Genomic DNA, 16,790 nt, shown 5'->3' on the forward strand with positions numbered 1-16,790 from the left:
GAGAAGGGTTGTCCTTATGTTAAGTTTATTTTTTAAAACGGGAGACACTTGGAAATTTTGGTTATTGGTGCAACAAACACCACCATCCCTTGCTGATTTCTTGTTTTGTAGATATTGCTAAAGAGAGAGCTCTCCTCTTCTAGCCAGGCTTTCAGATGTGGCTGCAATACTGATCTTTCTCATTATCTGTATGTGTGTCCCCCCCGCCCCCCACCAGGAAAAAAAGTCATAGATGTAGCAGCTGGATCCACCCACTGTTTAGCACTCACAGAAGACAGTGAAGTATATAGCTGGGGAAGCAATGATCAGTGCCAGCATTTTGATACCCTGAGGATCACTAAACCTGAACCTACTGCTCTTCCTGGACTAGATTCTAAGCACATTGTTGGCATCGCTTGTGGGCCAGCTCAGGTAGGCTTCAATTTTGCTGTTTTTTTATATATCTTTAGATATATAAAAATATAAAATATAAAAATATCTTTAGATATTTCTGTTAGAGTGGAAATCCTTGATTATGGAAGTCCCTTTTGTGATGCAGTTTCTCTTCTCAGTTACTATTTGCCTTTAATTCTAGCCCCCCCCCCCCCGCTTGGTCTTAAGTTTAACCTTGCTGGATATCTTTTTGTATTTCCTTCTAGAGCTTTGCTTGGTCATCTTGTTCCGAATGGTCTATCGGTTTACGAGTGCCTTTTGTGGTAGATGTTTGCCCAATGACGTTTGAACAACTGGATCTCTTACTTAGACAAGTGACGGAAGGAATGGATGGCACTTCGGACTGGCCCCCTCCACAAGAGAAAGAATGTATGGCTGTGGCTACTCTGAATCTTCTGAGACTTCAGGTATCTTAATGGTTGCTGAACTAAGACTGAAATTATAAAATCTGAAACAATTGTGCGGATCGCATTGACTTTTAAAAGTGCAATGGCCATTGTATTTTGTGTTGACTGTTGATTCATTTATTAGGAAAAAACAGCAACCCCTGTAATTTGCCAAATACTTTGCGGTGCTGATCAAATCAGAAAGAGTTGGTTGTTACTCCAGTTTTCCTTTCTGCAAACTGCAGTTTAATTAGCAGCGAGTCTATGTTCAGCCAGGGAATTGGAAGCTGAACCTAGATCTGCATAGCTCAAGGATAACACTACCTTTGCTTTACCATGCCTTACTGGACAGTTTGGAGATATTCTGCTTTCATTCCTCCCCCCCCCCAAATAATATTTATTATTTTCAGTAGATAAACATAGTAAAGAAAGAAAAGATTAACAATAATAAAGACAAACAAAAAATAAAAGAAAAAGAGAAAAAAGGAAAAAAGGAAAAATACAACATATTACCACTTAATTAATTAAGATTAAGTACCATCCATCTTCATAAACATAGTATTTGACTTCCTCGAATCTCTTCCATCCAAATTTCTTAGTAATTATAAGTAGCAGTTTCCAATATCAGTGTTTCAAAAGACCATATCACAGTCCTAATCATATTACATAGCTTTCCTTATCGTACATTTTCTTATTTATAAATTTAATTCCATTTTAATCCTAGGCCTAATTGTTTCTTTCAAGTGGTTACATATCTTTAATATTACAATATTTATTCAAGTAGTCTTTAAATTTCTTCCACTCTTCTTGATGTTCCGTTTCTTTCTGGTCGGGGATTCTCCCAGGAGAATCACCGGGATATTCTGCTTTCATTTGCTAAATAACTTTTACAGATGATGGAAATATGTATTTGATGCTGCCAAACTGTGGTGCTTCAGCAAGTGTATGAAACTTGGAAATAGAAAATGTTTCGGGAATACGATTTCGTTCCTCCCTGAATGGGTTTCAGCTTTATCACTGATAAAGAAGCCTCTCTCTGTGTTTTGTCTTTCAGCTTCATGCTGCAATCAGCCACCAAGTGGACCCAGAATGTCTTGGTTTGGGATTGGGCAGTGTCTTACTCAACAGCTTGAAGCAGACAGTAGTGACTTTAGCAAGTAATGCAGGTGTGCTCAACACCGTTCAGACAGCTGCCCAAGCAGTGTTGCAAAGTGGGTGGTCTGTGTTGCTGCCAACAGCCGAGGAACGAGCCAGGGCTCTTTCGGCACTTCTACCCAGTGCAGGTATGTTTTGTGTGTGGTCACGTGGGTGGGGAAGGAAGATGTTGCCCAAGCTGTTTTGTGCTCCCTTCATATGTACGCGTATGTGTGTGTGTTGGCGTTCTAGTCAAGTAAGAGTTCTCTCAATGTTTAGTTTCAGGGAATGAAACAAATGTAAGTCCAGGCCGTAGATTCATGATTGATCTTCTGGTTGGAAGCTTAATGGCCGATGGGGGTCTTGAGTCTGCACTGAATGCTGCGATCACTGCAGAAATCCAGGTATGCTTTTCCATTCTGATGAAATGGAAAAGATTACTGTTGGAAACCAGTTAGTTTCAAACAAGCCCATGTTCTTTGTTTAACGGTGGTAATATAAAAGAGTGGAGTGAATATTTATTTTGTTTTGTAAGGATTAGAAAAGACTGTGTAAGTACAGTAGGTGGGCATTTCATGTAGTAGATTAGAAAGCTGGCTGCGTCATTCCAGATCAACCTTTCTTTTCTATTGATTGAAAATATCCAGAGGTAACTGTATCACTTGTAACTTTTTGTTTAAGAGGCTTTCTCTCTGTGTAGTCTGACCCTGCCTAGAATTTGGTGCCTCAAGCCCTCAAAAGTTTAGACTTGTGCACGAGGGTAATAGCCATGTAATAGCTGCATATTACACATAGCAAAGCCTCTCCTGTAGTTGCTTTGAAATCTATGAAAGTATCACTGGCATTGCTGTGTCTTGTGAGGAGGGAAGTGGCATCTCAGCTCTATCCTGCTGCTTTCTTCCTGAATAGAAGAACTTGGTCATGACAAATAAAACTAAAACTAAAAATAAATAAATATACATGGATAGTAGTTCAGTAATTCTGAAAATCCTAACTTCTTCTGGGCTGGATAGTTGACGTTGCCCTATAGTGGAAGGCTGTTTTCCATTTTCACACCTCTTGTTGATATTGAGAAACGTGTGGCTTATAAAACCATAGCCATCATTCTTCAGATGAAGAAATTAATGCAGCTATCTTTTTGGACAAGTTTCTCCATTACATCCATATAGTTCACTTTGAGGAAGTGATGGGAAAAGTTGGGACAGCATCTTTTCAATAACAAATAGTTCATTTGTGCCTGATGCTTTCATTTCCACATTTACCCAACCTACGTGGGTTCAGGATTCTTTGAGCAGTGACTTATTTATTCGGTATCTTTGTGTCGTTGGGTTCAGCTGCTCATTCTACTCAAATTATTTCCAGTGCAGTCTCTATTGCTTTCTGTTCCATGAACCAGCCACATGGTCCTAATACCAGTGCTGGACTGCTAACTTTACTGCAGAAGGAAAAATCCAATAGAATATACTGTAGTGTGCAGGAATGCCATTAATTCAGGTTTCCGTGGCAGAACATTCCGTGTCTTTTTTTAGTGGACATGACTCCCATTCATTTCAGCTACAGTATAGAATGTTTACTGGTTTCACTTTCAACTTTTCATTTTGTAGGATATAGAGGCAAAAAAAGAAGCCCAGAAAGAGAAAGAAATTGATGAACAGGAAGCAAACGCATCAACACTTCACAGGAGTAGAACACCATTGGACAAAGACCTTATTAATACTGGGATCTATGAATCTGCAGGAAAGCAGAGCTTACCTCTGGTTCAGCTAATTCAGCAATTGCTAAGGTAGCTTTTCAGCAAGGCTGTTTACTGAATCATTACCCTTTTCCACATTTTATTCTTTTAAAAAACAAAACAGAAAACCTCTGACCTCTGCTTCCTCCTATGCTGCTTCTATGTTCCTGGGCAGTCTCTCTCTTTTTTTAAATGTTTACTGTGCGGTAATAAGGTATAAGAAACTCAGCACGGAGAAACAGCAGACACATTTGTGAGCGCAAATTTAAGGGAGTATGTGCTAGCCTGCCATTTTGAGTGGCAAAACCGCATGGACAGTTTTCTTGCTGCTTTTGAAACAGAGAGGATTTTCAAAAGCAGATTGTAATATGGTATCGGGGTTAGCCGTTTTAAAATGGAAGAACTGTTCTGAGAATAGCCAAGCCCTTAAGCATACCTAAAGTAGCTTTTTGGCTTTTGGCCAGTGTGTTTTATATTTCCCAGTTTGATACTATTTTGTACCTAAGAACACATACCCTACATTAATGCAATAGATTTAAGTAAGAATATCATGTTGCCCAACACTTCAGCACAGTACTTCTTTTACAGCAGCTTATTTTGTCAACACCGATGGAACTGGGGATGATGTAGAAAAATAGATAATCTTCATTTTTGGGAATACGAAACAAATTGCTCTTCTGAGACCGTCATGGCACCAACATAGCCAGTCAAAATGCATGAGCTTCCTGACTCCCAAGAATCACAACAAAATCTTAGTTTGTGCCTAGTTAGTTGTTACCTGTTTATTCAAGATGTCTTTTAAAACCTTCTTTAAAACATTATTCCCATCAGGAACATTGCTTCCCAGACGATCGCTAAACTGAAAGATGTGGCTCGCCGTATTTCTTCCTGCTTAGATCATGAACATTACAATAAAGAGAGGTCTGCTTCTCTAGACTTGCTGCTGCGTTTTCAGCGTTTGCTTGTGAGTAAGCTGTATCCAGGCGATAGTGTTGGCCAGATCCCGAATACATACAGTAAGTAGTACTTCTTTTTGGCTATTGCTAGCATTCTGTTGACGTCCATTTAAAAACTGTATTAAATAGCTTTTTCAAATTGCTACTTTACTCTGCAAGTTAGCTGTGTTTAAATGCGTTAATAGTTAATAATAACAAGCCTTTTCCAGCTTTTGACTTTCTAGATGTTGCTTATGATCTTTAAAAATAAAACGATTCTTTTATTTTTTGACAGGTCCTGAGCTTTTAGGAGTTGGTTCTCTGTTGAAGAAATACACAGCCCTTTTGTGTACACATATTGGAGACATACTGCCTGTAGCTGCTAGCATTGCATCCACCAGTCACAGGCATTTTGCAGAAGTTTCTCGCATTGTAGATGGAGACCTAACAGGTACTGACTCGTCTTGTCCTTTGTTTAAGAGCCTGTCTACAGGGTTAACGCTTCCAGAGTTTTGCTGAATGTCTCTATTTCCCCTTAGGTGTCCTCCTTCCAGAGTTGGTCGTATCTATAGTACTTCTTCTCAGTAAGAATGCTGGGCTCATCCAGGAAGCCGGTGCAATTCCTTTGCTGGCTGGTCTACTAGAGCATTTGGACAGATTCAACCATTTAGCTCCTGGTAAAGAGAGAGATGACAATGAAGACTTGGCTTGGCCAGGAATAATGGGTATGTTCTTTCTTGCAAACGTTTAGAATACTTGCTGGATCTTTCTAGCAGAGCTCCTAGCTTGTCTTTGCAGGTAGGCTTCAAAAGCTTTGTCTTGGCACGAAACCCACTTTGGACAGGTTACACAATTATGTAGTATTTTCCTTGCTCTTCGATTCCTCACTCTTTTGGTTGGACCTTTTGGTTGTGAACCATAGCAATAACATGTATTTTTTTCACCTGTTAGGTTCATTTTTTACAGGACAGAATTGCAGGAACAACGAGGAAGTGACACTAATACGGAAAGCCGACTTGGAGAACCACAATAAAGATGGCGGCTTCTGGACAGTGATTGATGGCAAAGTGTACGACATAAAGGATTTCCAAACCCAGTCCTTAACAGGAAGCAGTATACTCGGTGAGATGTCACTTTGCGAAAAAAACATATACCAAACAGAGTCCTATCTTGGTCGGTTGCCTCCTTTAACACTTTGTTCCCTGGTTTCTTTTAGCTCAGTTTGCTGGAGAGGACCCAGTTGTAGCTTTGGAAGCAGCTCTGCAGTTCGAGGATACAAGAGAATCGATGCATGCCTTCTGTGTCGGCCAATATATGGAGGTAAGAGGGTTTCCCAAACAACTGCTAGCGGGCACAAAGGACACCACCAGGTGGAATTGTGTTCCTCTTGTTGCTTGAGGCAGGGTCTTCACACCTACTCACTCTTAATCAGGGCTTTTTTTCAGCCGGAACTCACCGGAACTCAGTTCTGGCACCTCTCAGGTGGGCGCCATTGCCATTATAAGAGAACAAGGGAAGCGTTCATGGTGAGTTCCGGCACCTATTTTTCTAGAAAAATAGCACTGCACTTAATTAATTACCTTCGTGATTAGACAACCTATCCAGTTTTTATGAATTCCTGATGTTGAGGTCTGGTTTTTTTCTTAGTTTTTAAGAAAGGAAAGACCCCCCCCCACCTCAGGCTTTCCCACCCTTTTCCAAGCCGCTTGTTGATTTCCCTCATAGGCCTGTACAAAGACAACAGAGCTACATTTCTAGCGTTCAGCTGTGACTGTGGGGTAGGACAGTTATTAGTCTTTCTCTGCGGTTGGATCCCTTCCAGTCCTTTGCCCTTCCTGTGTCCCTCGCACATTACAATTGAATATCATCTTCAGGTTCCTGATGATGTTTTTGTTAAACTCAAAACTCTTCAAGTAGCTGCACATCACTTGATTACGAAGAGGTGTTTTTTTCATGGATCGGGAAATTTGGTATTAGTCTTTAAATCTGTCGTTCAGTATGATATCACAGCTCTTTTGTTCTTTCCGTTTTTTGTTCTAGCCTGACCAAGAAGTGATTACTACGCCAGATACTGGTAGTCTATCATCGCCTCTCATAGACACTGAAAGAAATTTAGGCCTACTTCTTGGTCTGCATGCTTCATATCTGGCAATGAGTACACCCCTTTCTCCTGTGGAGGTTGAATGTGCCAGTAAGAATATCTTTATTCCAATTAAATGTAACTAATATGAAATTGAGGATGTGCTCATAGGTCCATGTTTTAATGTTAACCCTCTAACCACAGTGAGTGATTTAATGCTGTACATCAGAGGTTTTCAACCTTTTTGAGTCCATGGCTCCTTGGACCAACTACATTCTTTCTGCAACACCCCTGTGGGGCTTAGGAGCCCAGTTACGTCACCCCTTGCCTGCAGAGCTGGCAATCTCTCACCTTTTTTTGAGCACCCTTCCTTGTGGAGTGTTCCTTTAGTCTCCTCTCCCCTCTCCTTAGGAGTTGTCTGGACAGCTGCTGCAGCCGTCCCTGGTCTCTGAGCTGCCCCCCACCCTGTCCCAAAGAGAGGTGCCCCCCAGAGGCCTCATTTGCCTGAGAAGCTTATAGCCAGGGCTGCTGCAATAAACAGCTGTGCAAGCCTTGGGGAGGCAGAGATGCAAGGGGCATCAGAGGAGGGAGGGGAAAAAAGAGGGACCGAGGCCAATGTTGCCCGCGGCAACCCTGACCATCATTCAAGGCCGCCATTCAGGATGCCATTGCGCACTGGTTGAAAACCGCTGATATACATGTTTACTCAAAAATAAGCCTCACTGAGTTCAGTGGAACTTACTCTGGGGTAAGTGTTTATAGGATTGCAGCCTTTATAACACAACTTGCCCATCATTTCTGTGGGCTGGTATGTAAAGCTGCAAAACAATTTCTATTCAAAGCATAATTCAGTTCAGTAATTTTTTGGATAGAACTCTGTGTATGTGCAACAAGTTATGTACTTACGTAATGAAGTGAAAGCAAGAAGCAAACAATCTTGGACAAGGATAATTCTTCAATAAACTGTTAGTATACTACTTTGTTTCAAAACTGGCAGATGGTCTGACTTGGGAGAAATTATTGCTTTCCATGCATGAGTAAATACATGGGCAAGGCTGAATAATGAAATAACAGGTGTCTGATCCCCAAAAGTAGCTTAGTTTGAGTATAGTATGACGTGCATTGCTGCTGTCTTAACATTTTTTTTAAATGATAGTTTGCTTTTATTGTATTTTAAATTTTGTGTGCCGCTTTTTGTGCTCAAGGTGGAGTAAAATAATGTGCTAAAATTTGTTGAAAACATGGGGCTAAATTGCAGCTATTCATTAAGATGAACTATATCAAGGTGTGTCTGAAGCTCAGTAACGCATCTGCTGTGCTTGCAAAAGGTTTAGTCTTTAGCATCTCTGTTTTCAATAGAACTTACGTTGTTCAGGTAGTAGGGAAAAGACCTGCTGCCCAAGACTGGAGAGCGCTGCCAGTTGGAGGAGATTTTATTGATCTAGATGGGTTAACTATTTTTCTTGTTTAGTATTTTGAACTAATTATTTTTAAATCAAAAAGAGAGCTTGCACAAAGCTGTTTCTGAAGAAATCCTCTAAAACATACATGCATCAAATATTGCATATAACTTCAGGGTAGGCCATTGAATCCTCTTTTCTTAAGCAGAAGAATTACACTTTTACCTGCGTAACAAAACTGCAAAAGCAATGTGCTTCAATGTCCTCCTATTCCTTTCAAACTATTCCCTTAAAAAAATATGCTTGTAACACACTATTTTAATGTATTTCTGTTCTTCTTGTAGAATGGTTGAAGTCTTCTATTTTCTCTGGAGGCTTGCAAACCAGTCAAATACATTACAGTTACAACGAAGAGAAGGATGAAGACCACTGCAGCTCTCCTGGAAATACCACCCCTAACAAATCAAAGCTGTATTCCCATCGACTGACCTTGAGTGACCACTCACAGCCATTTCTGCAAGCGATTGCAGACAACAACATCCAGGACCACACGGTGAAGGTAACAGTGCACTGTGTGAAGGACATAGGCTGATGTTTCCTACCCTTCCCAGTGGCCTATAGCTCTCTAAGTAGACAAAGTTGGATGGATTATCTCACTCTAGGTAGTGAAATGGTCAGTGGGATTCTTGGCAGCTGGGAACCTTGAGTCTCTTAGTTTATAGGAATACCAGGGATTATTATGCAGTTGACCTCTGTACACCTCTCCAGGGCCCCAAGGCAAGAGCTCATTGGGTGCATTGGGCCAGGATCTGCACTTTACCAACCGGCAGTGGACTTTGTATTTGGGAACATTCGACTCTCACTATTTTTTATTAACCAGAGATGGGGAGCCTGATGCCTCCAGTTGTTATTTAGCTGCCATTATCACTGGCAGTTGGCTTTGCTAGCTGAGGCTTATGAGAATCCAACAATCTCGGGGGAAGGCATGATTTTCCACACCTGCTAATACAGATTTTTGTTACCTTTCTCTGCATTGTGAGCTGAGTAGTTCCTGGCCTCCTTGTCAATAAATCATAACAGGGCAAAGTGTTACCTTGCTAATAGGAATAGGAACACCTGAATAATTCAAATAGTGTATGTGTAGCAAATCATATAAAAGGCCTAATACCTCTGGTTGGGTTTTTCTTCTTCCTGTTTCTCCTCAGGGCATTTTTCAGTTCTCTTTTTGGCTGGCAGCTGCTTTTAGTTTTGCTGATTGTTGCCTTGATCCATACTACTCATTGAGGGTGTTGGAGTTACTGCAGCAGCTCTCATTCATCTCTCCTCCCTCCCTCCCACCCCCAAACCCTTTCTCTTCTGAGTATGCCAGGAAAATAGCATCTGCCTTCTTAAAAAAACCCCAACAACACCAAACCAACCACCTCTGCAAAATTCTGCCTAATAACATAAAAAAAAATGTGTGAAATATGAAATACGCTGTTCATCTAGCTGCCACCTTTTCCTTATGTTCGGTGTCTTTGTGTATTATATGAAGGAATGCAGTATCTTTTTATCCTAATTGGTTACTAGTGTGGCTTGCTTTGGGTGAGGAAAAATGGATTGTGGATTTCCCACAGATGGAGAAACGCATCTAAGAATGCTTCTTAAGTAACTCTTCGAAGAAATATTATCTCTTGGGATTATGCCATGGGTAGGCAAACTAAGGCCTGGGGGCCGGATCCGGCCCAATCGCTGCCTAAATCCGGCACGCAGATGGTCCAGGAATCGGTGTGTTTTTACATGAGTAGAATGTGCCCTTTTATTTAAAATGCATCTCTGGGTTGTTTGTGGGACCTGCCTGGTGTTTTTACATGAGTAGAATGTGTGCTTTAATTTAAAATGCAGCTCTGGGTTATTTGTGGGGCATAGGAATTCATTCATACATTTTTTTTCAAAATATAGTCTGGCCCCCCCACAAGGTATGAGGGACAGTGGACCAGCCCCCTGCTGAAAAAGTTTGCTGACCCCTGGATTATTCCATAGAAGGCAAAGGAAACTAGCATCATGCGGGTTACGAGGGATGGGTTATAATTAGTAACTTTTGGAGAAGCTTTGCCTGTTAAGACTTGTAGCTTTGTGGAGCCTTTATTTGAAATGACCTTATTTGAAGGTATAGCATACAGAAAATGTAAGGAGAGGAGCTGAGATTTTTGGCTTCAGGGCCAGACCTGACTTTGGCCATCCATGTTCTAGTGACCTCCAAGTTTTACTTCTGTAATGCAGAATAAGTGCACTGCCTCTTGAAGACAATCCAGAAACTTAAATGGTTTCCAAATTTGGCTTCCAGCTTTTTGACTCCTTGCCCAATTGCTCCTGGGTTCAGTCAGCTTGTTGTTTAGTCGTGTCCGACTCTTCGTGACCCCATGGACCAGAGCACGCCAGGCACTCCTGTCTTCCACTGCCTCCCGCAGTTTGGTCAAACTCATGCTGGTGGCTTCGAGTACACTGTCCAACTGGTGGCTTCGAGTACACTGTCGAGAGTATCTCGTCCTCTGTCGTCCCCTTCTCCTTGTGCCCTCCATCTTTCCCAACATCAGGGTCTTTTCCAGGGAGTCTTCTCTTCTCATGAGGTGGCCAAAGTATTGGAGCCTCAGCTTCAGGATCTGTCCTTCCAGTGAGCAGTGAAGTGAGCTTCCAGTGAGCAGTGTCCTTCAGTCAGCTTGCCAAAATCCTAAATCGGGGTGGGGGTGAAAGAGACTTTGGTTTTGAACCAAAACTCCCATCAGCCCCAGCAAGCACAGCCATTCAGTGGTAGGGACTCTGGGAGTCATAGCTCAGCGACATTCAGAGGGGCCAAGGGTGCCCACACATGATGAAAGGTTTGGGGCAAAATATTTAAAGAATCTCCTCCTCCTATATGAAACTGCCTGAGTGCTTCATTCTTCATTTAAGGCCTTGCTTCAGGTAGTGTCATGATCAGAAATGTGTCAGGTGGGTTACCCAAATCTTGAGAGCTACCACTGGAAACACCTATCATTGTCTGTATTTTATCATCCTGTCAGAAGAATTTGGGGCTATTACAGAATACTGCCTTTTGGGGGGCGGGGGGGGGGGGAGACCTGTGGCCCTCCAGATGGGCTCTATCTCTCAACAGACACATTCAGTGCTGTCAATACTCATGAATGATGAGACTTTTAGTCCAGCTACATTTGGAGGGCCGAAGGTTCTCCACATCTGCTTTTATAGTGATGTGATTCTGCTCCTGTTTTCAGTCCCCCCCCCCATTTTCTTAAGCTTGCGTTGTTTGCAATAGGGTTTCTTTTTTGCCCCACTGTTTTACAGTATTTTCTCTCTCTGCATATGTGTCTACCTGTGGAGGATAATATAGATATCTATATAGATCTAGATATCTATCTCTATATCTATCTCTCTATATCTATACTCTCTCTCTCTCTATATATATATACCACAGTAAATCTTCAGAATGCCGCAACTCTTTGCTCAGGTTTTTCTTGTGCAGCGTACACACAGCATTATAGCACTATCAGGGACTCTTAGTAGCTCATAGGGACAGAGTTTGAAATGATTATCAGTCAGAACCAGCTTGCAAACATTTGTTAATTTATTATTGTTGTTATAAAAAGTAACGTCTGCGGCAACGCATGGAGACTGCAGTGATATTTTGACTAAGCGTGTTCATTTTTGTGCAGGACTTCTTATGTCAAGTGGAGAGGTATTGCAAACAGTGCCACTTGACAACACCAATTACGTTCCCTCCAGAGCACCCAGTGGAGGAAGTAGGACGTCTGTTGCTATGTTGCCTTCTAAAGCATGAGGATTTAGGTATCTACATTTGACACACAATTGTTCTAAAATTCTTACTGTATTATTTTGATTTTTTTCTCTCCAATGAGATCTTCTCTCTTGTTCCCCCTCTTAAAGGTCATATAGCACTCTCGCTTGTTCATCCTGCTATGCTAGGAGTTGACCAAGTTAAACATCGTGTACTTCCAAAATCTGTAGCAGATGTGTGTCGTGTTGTCTACCAAGCAAAATGCTCGCTGATCAAGGTAAGCATCAAACCAAGGAATCATTGGTACCCTTTCTTGAGACATTAGGAGTTACTGTTACCTTACTAACAGAGGGATCTGTTTGCATTGTCGTTTTAAGACTCACCAGGAACAAGGAAGATCTTACAAAGAGGTTTGTGCCCCTGTTATTGAGCGTTTGAGGTTCCTCTTCAATGAATTGCGTCCGGCAGTGTGTAATGACCTCTCCATTATGTCCAAGCTTAAAAGTCTAAGTTCTTTGCCCCGATGGAGAAGGGTAGTTCAGAAGATAATTAGAGATCGAAGAAAAAAGAGAGGTAAATGTTTTGAAATGCAATTTCTTGTTGAAGGGCAAGAGACTATTATGCATTTTGTCAGTTTGCTTGTGAGGTAGAATACAACAGATGCTTGCTTCATTCTCAAGCAAGACTTGCATCCCATTAAAAAAAGATTCCATAAATATATATCTTGCTAGATCTCACTTAGTACTATGTGGGCTCTATCTAATTGCAAAAGACATAGTGTAATTAGGAATTGGAGGGGGCACAGTTCAGGGAGAGGGGAAAATAAGGGATGTCTACTTGCAGTTGTTTGTCATTCTGAATTCTTTACATTTTCGTAAAGCAGTGTTTTCTATGGAAGCTCCCATTTTTCTTGCTAATTTTTTAAAAAACAGTTTTGCTCATGTTTTTGGAAGTGGATAAAAGTGACACAAATTTGATGTACAGTGGCACCTTGGTTCTGGAACAGCTTAGTTGTGAAACAAATTGGTGTTCCGGTTTGTGAACGTTTTTCGGAAGCCAAACATCCGACGTGGCTTCTGCTTGAGTGCAGGAAGCTCCTTCAGCCAATCAGAAGACGTGCCTTGGTTTTCAAATGGTTTTGGGAGTCAAACGGACTTCGGGAATGGATTAAGTTCGAGAACCAAAGTTCCACTGTATTAAAGTAACATTTTAACTGTATTTTGAAACTGTATGTAACCCACCCTGGGGCCCAAGGGTGAAGGGGGCGCACTATAAATGTAAATAGATAAATATAGTATGTTTGCTTTATGTCTTGCTGCTAGTCCCTAAAAAATCTGAGCCGTCTGATGTGGAAGAGTCCAAAATTGGGAATGAGGAAAGTGATTTGGAAGAGCCCTGTGTCATACCTCACAGCCCTGTGACAGCTGATAAAAGGCCCTTGTCAGCCAAATCGCCCAAGGTATGCAGAGTATCAGGTACTAAATATGAGCCAGCTGCACAGTAGCTAACGACCATTCAGAATATGTGAACGTGGCCGCTGAGTGTCAGGCGGTATGTTTATCAGAGTGGTAGTCATGTTAGTTTGTCGCTGCGTAAACAAGCGCATTAGTCTGTTGCTGCAAAAGCAGCTGTGCAAAGAGAAATGAATTACATTATTAACAGTGGTCGTTCACAAAACAGTAGATAACGCAATATGTATGCATCTTTGTGGCATACGTGCTGTACTGATGCCCAGTGATTTCGCAGACACTCTCTGTAGAGGAAAGTTGTGCATTTGGATATCCTTGCTTGAACCTTACTTTGTATATACATGATACGTAAGTGTGCAAGGCCTTCCTCACAGTCACACAGAGAGGATCTCTAGTTGGGTGTTTAAGTGAACTGGCTCCAAGTCTTGGATGAACTTCCTTTGTGTCATAAATGTAGATTTTAAATGTCAGCATTGGCCTTCCTTTGTAGCTAAAGGTAATTCCTTCTACCTGTTGAATTCTACCTTTTTAAGTTAAAAAGTGTCGCACATGAATAAATGCGGTGTACTTAATAGGTCACATTTGTAAAACCTTTCTTGGTCGTAGAACTTAGTGCTCTAAATTTTTCTATATTAACGTGCCACTGTGGGGCAAGCACTATTTTCAGACTGATTTCTTAGGTTATTAATTCAAGTGTAAATGTGCATTTTGTTTTTTCTAGGATAAATGGCAGCCGCTGATCAACACAGTTACGGGTGTTCACAAATACAAATGGCTGAAACAGAACGTCCAGGGCTTATATCCCCAGTCTGCTCTTCTCAATACCATAGTTGAATTTGCTTTAAAAGAAGAGCCCATTGATGTTGAAAAAATGCGGAAGTGCTTACTAAAGCAGGTAAGACATGGCTCACTTCATATGGCGGGGCCTTGCTGCGTAAAGCTCTTACATAGATAAATCTTTACCTCCTTTCTCTCCTGTTTTGTAGCTGGAAAGAGCCGAGGTTCGTTTAGAGGGCATTGATACAATCCTAAAGCTGGCAACCAAGAGTTTCCTGTTGCCTTCTGCACAATACGCTATGTTCTGTGGATGGCAAAGACTTATTCCGGAAGGAACCAACATTGGGTAATTTTCATTCTCCCTTGCATCTCACACTTTTGCTTCTTCATACCTAATCTGGCTCTTTGTTGTGCTGTTTACGTGAAACATAGGGGTTTCACAGGGGGACCTTGGGAACTTTGACGGTGAACGAAAGCTCCAGTATGGTGCAGGTGGAGAACTAGGTGATGATGTTCATGGTCCTGGTGTTGCATTTATGTGTCATAGGAGCACCTTGTTTCTTATAGTAGCAGTGGTGGGAAACCTCCAGCCTGCCAGGCGTCCCCCATTTGGCCTGCATTGTATTTTGGCTCAAACTATAGCCACTTGCCCATCACTTTGACATCATATAATGTCAGGCGCAGGACAGGTAAAGCCGCAGCACCAAATTCCAAAGTAAGAGTCTGCACCCCCACTTCTTCCTTTGCAGTTGCGGGTTTAAATTTGAGTCGCCAGATGTCATATGACATTAGGTGATGGTCAGGTGGGGGCAGCTGCATGCAGAGTGGTCCAGATCTGGGTTCAGCCCCCTGTCCAGATCCTACCCTTCTCCTTGAGCTAATGCAAATGTGTACTGGGAAAGTCTTGCAAAGGCACAGAAGGTGGGGTTCTGAGAGGGTTTAAACAGCAGGTGGGCAGCTTTTTCTGGCTTGCGTGTGGCCCCCAACACTGTTGTCGCACTTTGCAGCAGTATCTGCTTGTGATGCAAAATAGGTGTTAAGGTAGGTTACCATTCTGAAAACACTGAAAATCATGGCTTGCTTGTTATCCACATAGGGAACCCTTAACGGACTGCTTAAAGGATGTGGATCTGATTCCGCCCTTCAATCGTATGCTCCTGGAAGTTACTTTTGGGAAGTTGTACTCATGGGCTATTCAGAACGTTCGGAATATCTTGCTTGATGCTAACAACAGGTTCAAAGAACTAGGTTAGTATTACCGATACTCTTCTGTAATTTAAAATAAAAAATAAAAATTCCAATTTGTTTACTTTTCTTTTGTGTCTGTTAGTTGGGTGCAAGTTGTTGAATTTCCACCAAGCTTCAAAAGTATTTTTTTGCACATCTTGCAGCCACCAAATCATGCCTGTGTATTTGATGCTCCTTTCTCTCCCTAACCACCTATCCAAAGCTGGCTGTGGGACATGGCATATTCAGGGATGTTTTACGGTTGTACTTACGCTCTTCCATGTTGCTTCTGGGGAGTTTAATTTCTTTGGAGGAAGATGGAAGGAAGTGAGCCCTCTCTTCTGAGGTGCACATTCTGGGTAGTACTTGTAGCTTTGGCTCATAATCTCATTCCTCCTTTGAAGATTTGGCTATCAAACAAATCTTGTGAGTGGCCATACATCCAGTGAAATGTGGTTTTGTATTTGCAAACCTTACTTAAATGAAGTGCTGTCAGGTGAATCTGTTCTTTCCTTGGAGAGCCTGCTGGGAACGTCTGAAAACAGAGGCAACTTAACTAGTAAACCAGTTCCAGAAGCAAACTAACAGTCATCTCAAGGTCATTTACTTGAGCCGATAAGCAGCCATTGCCTTGCTTGTGTCTGTTAAGATATATCCTATTTCTCTGCTAGGAATCCAACCTGTTCCTCTGCAAACCATTACCAATGAGAACCCTGCGGGACCAAGCCTTGGGACTATTCCACAAGCACGTTTCTTATTGGTCATGCTTAACATGCTAACCCTACAGCATGGCGCAAACACCATGAACCTTCTTCTCAATTCTGGCATGTTGGCACTGACGCAAACCACGTTGCGACTGATAGGTACGATTGCTACTTGGGAAAGACCCATCTTACCTGTCAATTCACTGTTGGGAATAGAATGTTTGGTCTGCTTTAGAACCCTTAGAATATTTCCTACCGGAGGTGGTCTTGTAGTAAGGTTAAAGCTTACTGGGAAATGATTGAAAAGGATGTTCAAAATACCTTTTGTAAAAAAAACCCCAGAAGCTTTTCTTTTGGAATTATAGGGACAGAACTATGTAAATTGTATAGAAATTTATTCATGTATGCTACTACAGCAGCAAGAATGCTACTTGCCCAAAGGTGGAAAGAAGCAGAAGTCCCAGTAAAGAAAGAATGGATACAAAAACTTATGGAAATGGCGAAACTTATCGGAATAAGAAAGCAAGATAACAAACTTTTTGTAAAAGAATATGGAAATGGTTTATAGAATATTTGCAGACAAATTGCAAACAGATGAAAACATTAGCAGGATTATTGTAATAACTTGCAGTTTCATATATTTGAAGTAGATCATTAAACGAGAAAATTAAATTTGGGGGAAAGGAAGTCAAACTTAGAAATGTTAAATTGATTGTAAAACTAGTGAAATGTATAAACTTGA

At 41.5% G+C, this 16,790-nt stretch overlaps 1 protein-coding gene across 6 annotated transcripts in view; it reads left to right on the forward strand.

The window, feature by feature from the left end:
* Nucleotides 1-16,790, forward strand: part of HERC2 (HECT and RLD domain containing E3 ubiquitin protein ligase 2) — a 101,081-nt gene that overhangs the window by 26,528 nt on the left and 57,763 nt on the right. For 5 of the 6 annotated variants that reach the window (XM_082219998.1, XM_082220000.1, XM_082220001.1 and 2 more), the window contains 20 exons: nucleotides 218-411; nucleotides 639-839; nucleotides 1,873-2,101; nucleotides 2,232-2,356; nucleotides 3,557-3,735; nucleotides 4,516-4,700; nucleotides 4,915-5,070; nucleotides 5,159-5,344; nucleotides 5,571-5,741; nucleotides 5,836-5,939; nucleotides 6,660-6,810; nucleotides 8,444-8,658; nucleotides 11,789-11,921; nucleotides 12,021-12,148; nucleotides 12,249-12,444; nucleotides 13,194-13,330; nucleotides 14,062-14,235; nucleotides 14,327-14,463; nucleotides 15,214-15,365; nucleotides 16,016-16,207. In XM_082219998.1, coding sequence (XP_082076124.1) covers nucleotides 218-411; nucleotides 639-839; nucleotides 1,873-2,101; nucleotides 2,232-2,356; nucleotides 3,557-3,735; nucleotides 4,516-4,700; nucleotides 4,915-5,070; nucleotides 5,159-5,344; nucleotides 5,571-5,741; nucleotides 5,836-5,939; nucleotides 6,660-6,810; nucleotides 8,444-8,658; nucleotides 11,789-11,921; nucleotides 12,021-12,148; nucleotides 12,249-12,444; nucleotides 13,194-13,330; nucleotides 14,062-14,235; nucleotides 14,327-14,463; nucleotides 15,214-15,365; nucleotides 16,016-16,207 — 3,345 coding nt within the window. The remainder of the gene's footprint in view (nucleotides 1-217; nucleotides 412-638; nucleotides 840-1,872; nucleotides 2,102-2,231; nucleotides 2,357-3,556; nucleotides 3,736-4,515; nucleotides 4,701-4,914; nucleotides 5,071-5,158; nucleotides 5,345-5,570; nucleotides 5,742-5,835; nucleotides 5,940-6,659; nucleotides 6,811-8,443; nucleotides 8,659-11,788; nucleotides 11,922-12,020; nucleotides 12,149-12,248; nucleotides 12,445-13,193; nucleotides 13,331-14,061; nucleotides 14,236-14,326; nucleotides 14,464-15,213; nucleotides 15,366-16,015; nucleotides 16,208-16,790) is intronic. The other variant, XM_082220002.1, reaches the window with a different exon arrangement.

The sequence above is a fragment of the Podarcis vaucheri genome (genome assembly GCF_965113315.1).
Source record: "Podarcis vaucheri genome assembly, chromosome: 4".
In the NCBI taxonomy this organism is placed as follows: Eukaryota; Metazoa; Chordata; class Lepidosauria; order Squamata; family Lacertidae; genus Podarcis; species Podarcis vaucheri.